This window comes from Athene cunicularia (genome assembly GCF_003259725.1).
Source record: "Athene cunicularia isolate RWA chromosome 12 unlocalized genomic scaffold, athCun1 chr12_part1, whole genome shotgun sequence".
NCBI classification, from domain to species: Eukaryota; Metazoa; Chordata; class Aves; order Strigiformes; family Strigidae; genus Athene; species Athene cunicularia.
In genome coordinates this window covers 21,292,775-21,304,203 of record NW_020799116.1, presented here as the reverse complement: position 1 = coordinate 21,304,203, position 11,429 = coordinate 21,292,775, and the positions used below count along the sequence as shown (strand labels likewise).

The 11,429-nt window shown below is 36.1% G+C and overlaps 1 protein-coding gene across 10 annotated transcripts in view; it reads left to right on the top strand.

Annotated features, from left to right (window-relative positions):
* Window positions 1–1,013: 1,013 nt before the first annotated feature.
* TAMM41 (TAM41 mitochondrial translocator assembly and maintenance homolog) overlaps window positions 1,014–11,429 on the top strand; it is a 32,243-nt gene continuing 21,827 nt past the window's right edge. For all 10 annotated transcript variants that reach the window (XR_003399289.1, XR_003399288.1, XR_003399291.1 and 7 more), the window contains exons 1-4: window positions 1,014–1,187; window positions 2,915–3,007; window positions 7,968–8,118; window positions 10,345–10,490. Coding sequence is in view for 4 of the 10 variants with exons in the window: in XM_026857416.1 (XP_026713217.1) it covers window positions 1,014–1,187; window positions 2,915–3,007; window positions 7,968–8,118; window positions 10,345–10,490 (564 nt within the window). In the remaining 6 variants the exon portion in view is untranslated. The remainder of the gene's footprint in view (window positions 1,188–2,914; window positions 3,008–7,967; window positions 8,119–10,344; window positions 10,491–11,429) is intronic.

Below are 11,429 nucleotides of genomic sequence, written 5' to 3'. Positions count from 1 at the left end.
TTTCATAACTTGCTGCTACAGGGAATTTCTAAGGAAAGACAGAAAAGTCTGCAGCACCACAAGCAGTCACACAAACTGCTTATACCTTAGGCTAGCCCTGGAAATAACAGCAAGTTATGGACAAGTTTTAAGAACACCACAATTACAGCCTTTTAAAAATTGTTAATAGGCTTATTGTGGCTTGCCTGACAAGTATTCCTCACAAGTATAACTTTTCACATGTCTCATTTTCCTTTCTGCAAAGAGAAAACCAGAGGATTATTTCAGAGCTCTAACAGCGTTTCATTCTCACACAAAAGAACGAGGAAAAAAAGGCAGCTGACTATATTAGTGGTATTAACTGTTTAGCTAAGATGCAGCCTAGAATTAGTAAGCTACAGAGTAGGCCTAATGAATTTGAAGTGATTACCGCTCCACATATTAGTTTGTTGTAGGTGTGAGTTGTAAACTGTCAGCTTGCCTGTTTGTAGGGAATGTGTGGACTGATTTCTTCTGAAGAGCAGGGCATGCATTGTACGTTCCAGCTCTTTGGAGGCTGGCTTGTTTTATTGACAAAAGCAAGTGAATACACTAGAAGCACAATTTGTTGCTGCCAACTTTAAGCTGACACTATCTGCCCACATTCCCCAATTCATGGCCTTGCATTTTAGAAAAAGTCCTGTTCGTTAGCAGTTTAAGCTGTTTTGCTGAGCTGTGAACTAGGCTGATGGAGATCACATCAACATACTCTTGCTGTTTCAGATGGTTGGAGGTTGGTCCTTTAATCAGGAAGACCGGAAAATTTTGGACCATCTCCCTTAGGCTGACTAGAAAAAATACCTCATCAGAACCTTTAAACTGTATCTGACATAAATAGTTGTGTTTTGATTTAGTTGTTTTTGGTTTTTTTTTACTTATGAAAAATGTGAAAGCTGCTGGTTCGATACTAGGTATATCTTAGAGTAATATGGTTAACATCGGTTGCTTCCTGACATACAAACCCCAACATTTTTCTCCTTTATCCACAGAACAATATGCTGGACTTTGTGTTTGCTGTTGATGATTCTGTAACCTGGCATATGATGAACTTACTAAAGAACAGGAGTCATTATTCCTTCCTAAAAGTTTTTGGGCCAAAACAGATAAGTAGTGTACAGAGCTATGGAGCAGGGATTTACTACAATACTTTAGTGCCATGTAATGGTAGGGTAAGTACACGTAGTTTTTGTAAATTAAGTCAAATGTTTGTGTGTGAAGTACTGAAGTGATTGGTTTAAAGCAGATTTCTGTGCAGGAAGTGAATGGTGTGGATTGTAACTAATCCTTAACTTGTGGTATCTTCAGTAATTATGTCTCAAAACTGCTTCACAAACAGCATATAAATTAAAAAGCAAAGCAGCTGCTCTTAGAAAGTGCAAGCAACATTTGGAATTTATGGCTGAAGTGCTTAAGAAACTGGTATTGCTTGCTGTCTGCCAGTTTTGGTGTTTCTAAAGTGTATTGTGGGGAAACAGGGCCTTACTTTATGGTCAACTGCAGAAGTTAATAGCAAAGTGGATTCTTAGGGTTTTTTTGATGTAAAGTACAAATACTTAACGTAGCAAGTTGGAATTGGCATCTGTGTTGTTTAATGGCTAACATCCTGACCTGTGAAGCTTGGATGTAACTAATAATTCCAAATAAGTAGCAATTGTCCAACAAGGCCTACTCCTGCAGTTGTGTGTAGACTGTTTGGTAAGGAGTACTGCAGGTGAGTGTCAGGGGAGGGAGATGCTGTGCCTGTCTTGGTGTTGTTTTTGAGTAACTTTTACCATGTATTAACAAACTGTACATAGGGAAAGCAAGAGTTTTTTTAAGAAAGATGGGAAATGAAATGAAGGACAGTCATGGAAAAGTGCCACGTGAGCCATATATACCTAACGGAAGCTTCTCAGAATACACATAGTTGCAGTAATGTTGACTGTGTCAGAATTCTTCATAGAAAGTTGGTGAGGTAGATAAAATAGTCTCTTAGGTACTTGCCATTTTGTTTAAAAGCATCTGTATGAGGCAAGAATATGGGGTTTAAACTGTGTTTGTTTTATGTAAAGAGGGATTTTGGCTTTTATTTTAAGGACTAATGATCTTTGCTATGAAATGTTGTTCTTGTTGGCTCTTCATGCCCTTATCTCATGCTGTAATGACTTGGTAACATCACAGTCTATGATCCTTTGTTATCCAGAAATTCTGGAGTTAGCTGCCTTGCTGTGATGATAATCTTCAGAAATTGCAAATTGGTAACAAAGAGTTGAAAGTTCATCTTTTTTTCCAGTTAAATAAAATGAACTACAAAATCACAGTTTGTTTTCTAACATCAAAGAGCAAAAGCTCCCTGATAACACACCCTCCCCCCCAATAACAGTACAAGTAAATGTCTGAGGGTTTTGTTTATTTTAGATCTCTGACAAACTATTTCTTGAGTGTTTACAGTGTCATAAAGGACACTGTGGATTATTCCAACTATTGTAACATTTGACTGGTACAAAACTGATTGTAACCTTTCCAAAACTTCTTTATGAACAGTTGTATTTTATGGTTCAGGTCTCTTGAGTCTCAGTGTCGGCCTAGACTAGGTTGCTTTGGGATTTAAAGTCTTTGGCTTTAGTGATTGATCCTGGGGTGACTTTATTGTAACTTTGATTCTAGAAAAATCTTGGAGTTTTGTGCATTTGACTTTTAAATATTTTTTTCCCAGAAGTTTGCATGTAAATAAGAATTTATTTTTATCTATCCCCTGTGTTCATTAAAACAATAAAATGTTTTAATGTTATGCATCCAGTTATTTATTGGAGATGTGTGTTCCTTAGAATTAATGACAGTTGTAGTAAGTTTCATGTAGTGAAAATGGTGCATTTATATGTTTTTTCAAAAGCCTTTATTTTGCTTTTTTTTCCAGGTGATAAAATATGGTGTAATTAGCACTGATACCCTGATTGATGATTTACTTCACTGGAAAACCCTCTATGTTGCTGGACGCCTACAAAAACCGGTAATGGTTGGTCTGTTCACTTATCTGCCTTGAAATGCAGAAAATTACAGGGTTAGAAAATTACCAGTTGTAGTTTAACTGTTAAGGATCTATGCGTCAGTAGTGAACAAGTAATCTGCCCTGATTTAGGGGTCTAGTCTTAGAGGGATAATGTCTCAAACAGGATGTGAAATGTAGCCCTTAATGATATTCTGTGTTATGTGAAAAAACCCCAAAGGTTAGGTATATTAATCATGGGTTTCTGCCTGTAGTAAATCTTGAATAACTGGGCTACGTTAACTCAAAGTCCCTTTAATATTATATGTAATATTTACCTTTTATAACAAATTATCAGTCACCAAAATTTAACACAGTTTAATAATGGAAATCTTCAAAGATGAAAGCTGCTTTGCTGTGCAGTTACTGTCTAGTTCTTTGTATTGTTAAAGTATCTATAACCATGTGTTAAGCATGTTGGTTTTTCTCCTCCGTTTTTGTGTTATAAGAAATACAAGGTCGTTGCTTTCCATGAGGGCTTGACTCAGGGTGCTCTCAGCAGATGGCAGCAGTGCTAAGTTAAAATTTCTTAAGAGGGGTGGAGGGAAAGGAGAGGAAAACTCTACTGAAGTCTTAGGACAGAAGTTAATTCTGCTTTTAACTAAAAATTTGGGGTGAAAGTTTGAATAATTTGTCTCGGCACTACTGACTTTTCTCTATCTCCAGAGACTTATTATAGCATGTTACAGGTTAAAACAGCTGTTAGCTTTATAAAGAGTGAAACTTAATACATAGAGAAAAATAACTGAAGGAAGAATTCTGAATTTCACATTAACAATGAATAGTGAATATTTACTTTCAGTAACTGCTTTGTTCAGTGTTTCTGCTTTGATTTATTTCAGGATTTTTCATCTTCTTAGTATATATAAGTTGTACTTTATTTCTTTTGATTAAATTCAGTGGGAGTACATGCTTGCACAAGAAGGCAAAATTCAGTATTTTGTTCAGTTGCTAACAAGACAGTAGAGATATCTTCATGCGTATTTGTCTAATAGATATAAGAAGAAATCATTCCAAATTATTTTCATAAAGCTCTCAGGAATTTGCACTGGGTAAAGTTTGCAGGACTTACACTAGAATTTGACTGAAAGATTACTTGGCGAGTGTTTAAACTTTCTCTTCCTGTAGAATCTATAAAATCGCTAACTGGAATTTTGAATGTTACACCATGTTGACCAAAAAATGACCAAATAATTTGTTTAGATCTGTTATATGGGTTTCAAATACCTGCTGGTTCTGGCTTCGCAACCCGTTTGATGTTTCGATATACATACATTGTAAGGGGTAGTGATAGAAAGCTATTTTCACCTCCTCAAAAATGTACAGTAAGCCTCTTTTCGAAGGGACACAGGGTTAGGTTTGTTTCCTTGTATGCTATAATCTCTTACATACCGTTTGCCTTTTGTGCTAGTTCCTTTACCCAACTGATTGAAGCCAGATTAATATTGTTTAACAGTTTGGGAATTTTCTCCTTGCTCTCATAGAGTAGAGGAAGAGCTCAGTGCCTTTCTGGTGTTCCATTACAAAGCTGTCACTATATGGGTGAAAGCTATCCAAGCTATTCCAGCACATGAGCTGAAACATTTGCCCTGGCTTGGAAATCTTGGCTTAATTTTCACTGGAGGTTTTGTTTCTGTTATATAAACTGGTTGCCTTAACCAAGTAATCTTTCCAGAATGTTTGGCAGAATAGATGGAGTTTGGAATTGCCACTTAGAAATGCTAACTTTCTTCCCAGGCTTTTTTGTTTGTGTTAAAATTTTATTGGCTTTTCATTCTACATGAAATTTATAACACTGATTAGCTAAATTTCCATTTAACTGTATTGAAAAATTGAATAAACATAGTTATAATTGCTCCATAACTGACAGGTTTCCTGAAAAAAAAAAAAATGCTGCTCTACCTGAAAAGTAAAATAAAGAAGCACAAGTGACACATAATTGGTTTTCAGAGGAAGAAGATTTTAAAAAGCATCTGAAGTGTTACTGAATTTTTGTTAAACATAGCGTGTAAATAATTGCTTTTGTGTAAGCAGCTGTATTTACTGTTGTCTGGAGAAACTATTAAGGAAGTTTTTAATAAATTCTCAGGTGAGAGAGGGAGGAATAGGAATAGTGTATAGAAATATGTTGTACTTTTTATAGAGGTCTTGGGAGGTTTAGGGGTTTCTTATATTCTAAAAATTCCCCTGAAGGAGTGACAGAGCACATACTTGTTTACAGAATTTTTCCATTGTCGAAATTTGTAAAAACATTTTTTGAAAGAGAATGGAGAAATCCTCTTACGATATTTAGCAGAGGGTGGATGTGGCTAAATGGCAAACTGGAATAGTGCTTTTTGACACCTTTCATTCTAGAATGAGATGGTCTTTGTGTATTTAGTTTGTCTGTAAGTATCTTTGTTTACACATGCCTCCAGTTTCTTGTGTATGAATTTCCTAGCAGTAAAGGTAGTGCATTTCCTACTTTAAGCTGTTGTGATGATTGAGGATCATGCTTACTTATAAAATTGAATATATTCCTCACTTTAATATTTAGTAATTTTAAAATCTCTACTGTTAGTTAACTGAATTCTCTGTATACTGTAAAACCAGAATAAATTGGTTGCTTCTTTCCCCCTTACATGAATATTTATGATCATAAGTTCTCTGTACTGTGAAAAAGCCTTCCTTAACTTTGGTGCTCTTTCAGATTTACCCCAAGAATCAACATTCATCCTTGTCATGCCTGAGAGATAACTATTGCACTCTTGTCTTCCTGGGAGATTTCTAGCTATCTGAACTGTTTAAAATCTGTTCACAAATGGTATCGCTACTGCAGTGTTTCAGGTGTTTAGATTTTGAAGCCCAGCATATTATTTCCCTTTGAAAAAATTCTGGTTTATGCTGGAGAGTACTTTTAACAGCGGAGAAGATTATTCCTTCTACCTCACTAAAGCAAGTCCATGGTTTTTCATGGGGAGGAATAGCATCTCTGCTGAGTTTCATGTTTTAAAAGGCTGTAATTGTGGTGTTCTTAAAACTTGTCCATAACTTGCTGTTATTTCCAGGGCTAGCCTAAGGTATAAGCAGTTTGTGTGACTGCTTGTGGTGCTGCAGACTTTTCTGTCTTTCCTTAGAAATTCCCTGTAGCAGCAAGTTATGAAAGTACATAGAAGTGAGTTAGTTGATGAGATTTTAAATAATTTATCCTCATGACCAGCCTGTCTTGTTTATTGGATCTTATATGAGCAAGTCTGTATGCATTCAGTAAACTTCTACCACAGTTTTCAAGGAAATAAAATCTACTCTGTGGAGATGAATGTATGTATTTTCATGTGTTTTATCATTGTATTTCATTCTAATGCTTAAAAAATAGAGAGTAATTTGCAGGAGAGGTTAGAAGGAATTCTGAAATGTTCACTTGTACAGTGAACTCTTTATTTTTAAAAATAAAATCAAAGTAGGGAAAACTTTCTTCCGAAATCCACCCCAGATCAATTCCAGACTGTCGTGTAGATTTGATGTTAGGCAAACCTGTGCTCTAGAGCAGAATGATTGAAACAAGCGTCCTCTATACTGTTGCATGCACCATCATACCAAAATGAGATATTGTTCTAGTTTTATCCCTCTTAAAGACTTCACCTTAATTAAACATTGTGTTCTGTATATAGTGTTGTCCAACCATGACATTGCTTTGTTAACGTTCTTTCTGTAAGAAGAATTTTTTGTAGCAGGTATGCCTGATTCTCACTCTTTACTGAATCTGGGTTAGGTTTTTTTATTCATTAACACAGTATTTATATTCCTAAAGGAAAATATTTACTTGAAAAGGATACCTTAGCTATCTCCAGGTTATATGTGGGGACAGAATTTCAGGTAATACTGCAACTCATTTGTGTGTGAATGGACTTTGGGGAGAAAAGGAAAGTTGGATGCATTTGTTCATAACTGCCCATGGGTTTGCATTTTAAGGTATTCTAGAGTAAACAGATAATAATAAGCTGCTGTTTATAAGAAAGACAGTATTGCTTAACCAGAACACTTGAAAAAGATATTTGCACTGAGCAGGTATTCTTGGTAGAGATGTTTCTGAAAGAGCATAGTTAGCTGTCTTGTAAACTGGGCTGACTTCATCTGTCTGATGTTCAATAATAATATGTTTCTGTATTCAGTTCTTGATAAAGATCTGCTTTTTATCCATATATATATATCTATATCTATATCTCTGTGTGTGTGTCTGTTTTGGGTGACTGGATTCCGTAGTTGGTCTTGAACAGTTTGAATGTTTCCTAAAAATAAACTTTTCTGTGTGGCATGTAGAAGCAGTCAACTTCACTGATCTCTTCTTCCTGTATATGTGAAGTTTCCATAGAGTTCACATTCTGCTTATGCAGTGCAAAATAAAGCTCTGCCTCTCCTAGGAGGACAACTAATGTCTAAGAAACTGCTTGAATTGCATGATAGAGGAGTCCTTTATTAAAAAAAAAATAAGTAGTTAAAATAAAATGAAGATGATTAGGAAAACTTACCTCCTTTTCTGGTATTCCATTCTCTTTCAGTGTGACGGTGGTCTTTTTTTCTTACTGCATAATTACATACAAAGTATTTCTGTTGATGCATTCATATTTACTGTTTTGATTAATCCTAAATTCATGAATATGGAAAGGTGAATAGCTCTTCAGAGTTTAGTTAATGGCTGTTGCTTGTAGAAGTTCTGAACATGTTTGAAAAAATAGCCTTTTGTAGCAGGCTGTTAATTCTTGAAAAGAGGTGGTTCTCTCTCCCACTGTGTAAATAAAAGGGGACACTAGTCTTTATTGTACCATAATAGTAGGTTCTATTCTGAAATAAATTTCTTATTTAGTTTTCATGCTGAATTGAGCAACATTTCCATCTTCAGTAGCACTTTCCTGAAGTCTTGCTTCTGATGACTCTGCTTTTTCAGGTGAAAATACTGACACAGAATGAGAATAGCAAGCTGCAAGCTGCGCTTGTCAGCAATCTGAAGAGTGCAGTTACAGCAGCCTTTCTCATGTTGCCGGAAAGTTTCTCTGAAGAAGACCTCTACATGCAGATTGCAGGACTCTCCTATTCTGGTTAGTATGTAGTGTCTAAAGCCGCTGAGGAGAAGAGCTGTAGTTGGAGCTGTTGTACCACAGTAGGAAATCTAAAGTGTGTAGTAAGTCATCCGCTCTCTTGCTTTGGAGCATGCAACAGTGTAGGCCCAGCAACTGTGTTTTAATGATTGGAAAGACTAATTGTGCTTGTCATAGAAAATAGGTATAGGTACATAATCAAAACTTCTTATATCTGCTTGATTTATGAACAGCTGTCTATGAGTGTTTGAATGTGGTGAAATAATGGGCATTTGCCTGTTTTTATGGACTGTATTTTGGTTTTAATGCTTCAAAACCTTGGGAAAAGTTTTCTTTCCACTGTAAGTGTACTGTTGATTCATCTGATAGTCTGACACATACTTTATCTCCTTTTGTATATGCTGTGTTTAAGGTTCTTATTGAGTTAATTGAGTAATCCAGAAGATCATTCTTCAGTGTACATTTAACACTCAGCACCTGGTTGGCATTTGATTTTTTTTTTTGGTAGGAGAATTTCCTCCTTTAGTTACGAGATTGGTATGAACTGGTATGGAAAAAAAATTAAGAAATTACTCGAAATAACTCTTCAGTACAAGACTTAATTCAGCAATTCTCTTTAAATATTGCTATCCTTAATGAAATCCCTATGAACAAGTTTGGCTGGAGTTGTACTTTACACAGCGCGCATGTTGCTCACATAGAAATGCACCTTGGCTTTTAAAAAAAAAAAAGCACAGGTAGCAGGTAGGGTTTATAAGTTCCAGCTTGGTTCTGCTGAGGAGTGTTACTGTTCTTTAGGTAGTAACTCTCTAGTCACTTCAGATTGCAACTTACTCAGCTTTTCCTCAGCAGTTTTTCTCTGAATTGTTATCCCTTTGAAAGCGGCAGTAAAGAGGTTGCTGACAGTAGGATGGTGGAGGGTTGCTAACCAGGGATGTTTGTTACAAGGCTGCATACCTGCCCACCTGAAATCTGTCAGGAATGTCATTAGATTCTTGGTGAGCACTAGTGACCAAGATACTTTTTTATATATTCTTTGAAACAGTGCAATTAGCTAAAAATGTGGGAGCACAGTTACCATGCTAAAGCAATAAGCTCCCAGTTGGGAATGTTCAAGAAACAGGTTGTCAATTACATGTTTGTGGATATTTTATTTTGCTGCCATTTTGCGAAGTCTTAAACTTTTCAGACAGTGTACTAGTAGACAAAACTGATTTTATATGTTACTCTAATCAGTTTCCTTGGAGACTGCTGAAAAGAGTTGTTCATGCTTTAATTTGGAAAATGTTTATCCTTTTATTTTTTTATCCATTTTTTGAGAGCAGTGAGTCAGTACCATTTATGTGGAAAGTGTTTGTTTTGTGGCTTGGCATAAATTGAAATAAACTAAGTAATGCAAGGGTGGCAACTTGCTAGTGACAACATTTATCCCTTGAATGTGGAAAGTGGGAAAATGAATTGATTCAGGATTTTGTATGTGAGGCACTGAGCCTCTCACTCCTGGTTGGTACCCCTGAAAGCTATCAGGGTAGTACCTAGTAGTTATATATGAGCGCTCTATTACAGACTGACTGTCTTTTCAGTTTTTCTCTTTGAAACTTTTCAGTCATGTATCATAAAAGAAAGTGAAAAGGTCAGTAATGTAACAGTGGTGTTAAAATGATTTGCTTTTTGAAACTACTGACAAAATATGTGGCTAAGAGGAAAAGGTGCTACTGTGATCTTACCAGAACTGCCATGAGCTGTACTTCAGGTACTGCTTCTGAAGTGCAGAGACAATACAAGTTACTTCCTTTCAGTATTGAAAAATTGAAGGTTATTTGTTTCTGGATACAAAGGGGCTGGTCAGTTTGTTTAGTAATCTGTTGAAACTGCATATATGGATGCAAAGAATATAGCTGTGTTACTGCTGCTTTTGAGGCTGAACTTGACAGTTGGAATCTTTTTGTTGTCCAAGTGAAAATGTGGACACATGAGTGGATGACATTACAGCATATCAGAGGCCACATAACAATTTGAATCTTATTTTCTGCGCTTGAATGTATTTGAATAGTCTTTTTTAACTGTTAGACTGTGAAGCTTATTGTGGATTATATAGGCATTGGTAGAATTGGAGGATAAAGTTTCAGATGACAGCTTTGTACTATGTTGGTTTCTGTTATATTCTCCTTCTTTGAGTTTTCAATTTTTTCCTAATGAATTAACTGTTTCTCTTTTCTTGAGTAGGTGACTTCAGAATGGTAATAGGAGAAGACAGATCCAAAGTGCAGAACATAGTGAAACCTAATGTTCCTCATTTTCAGAAGCTGTACAGTAACATATTACAGGACTGCCCTCAAGTGGTATATAAGCACCATCTGGGAAGGCTGGAGGCAAGTGTTCTTCAAAACATTTTTAAAACAAGCAAGTGGAAGTGCTTTATCACTTTGACAGAAGGCAAGAATTATGCCATACACTAAGGAGAGCAGTTGTAGTCACTGTAGTTGCTATTTGTTACGTTTCTGTTGTTTAGTTAGTTCTGCAACCAGAAGACTTGCTTTTAATACCAGTCTCTGCATATGTAGTAACTACTGCTCATTTTGAGTATGGGCACAGAACTGGAGTCATAGCAAGGGAACAAGAGAAGATAATTTTAAAATGTGTGTTCTAATGATTACCATATGGAAAACAACAGTCTAGGAAGTGATGAATAAACATATGGTTTGTGTTAAAAAGATTAGGCTGTAACTTAGAGGTGCAACTTTCTGCAATCAAAAACTTCATCTCACAAAAAACCCCCTTAGAGTGCTGGTTATGAAGATCAGTTGACTGAACCCAAATGAAATTCCGGCATTATCTTTAAATACCCATACTAAACCCAGTTTTTCCATAGTATTTGAGAAACAGGTATCCAAAATGACCAGTATCTTGAATTCCATCTTTCTGGCGTAAGGTGTAACATTGCAGTTAGGGGAGAGATGCCATGGTCAGGGGTCCAACATCAGTTTTTCCTCTTGTAGTGTGCATGTCTGCACCCAAGCCCAGTATACATTTTAGCATGAAGTTACGAATACCATGGGTTGTCTTGTGGACATGGGTATCTCTATCCTCAAGTCACCTTGGTAATGATCTCTCAAATGTCTCCTTTTAGGACATGTCTTTGTTAGAAACTGAAGTGCAGATATAAGCAAGCTTGAGTACAGTAAATAATTTTACTGCAACGCTTTGGAGTACCTCATAGGCGAATCTGTGTTATACTGCAACTGTCTCTTTCTTTTCAATGTGCTTTTGAACAGTTCAGTGTAAGAAGTATTTCAGTGAATTTTGAAAAT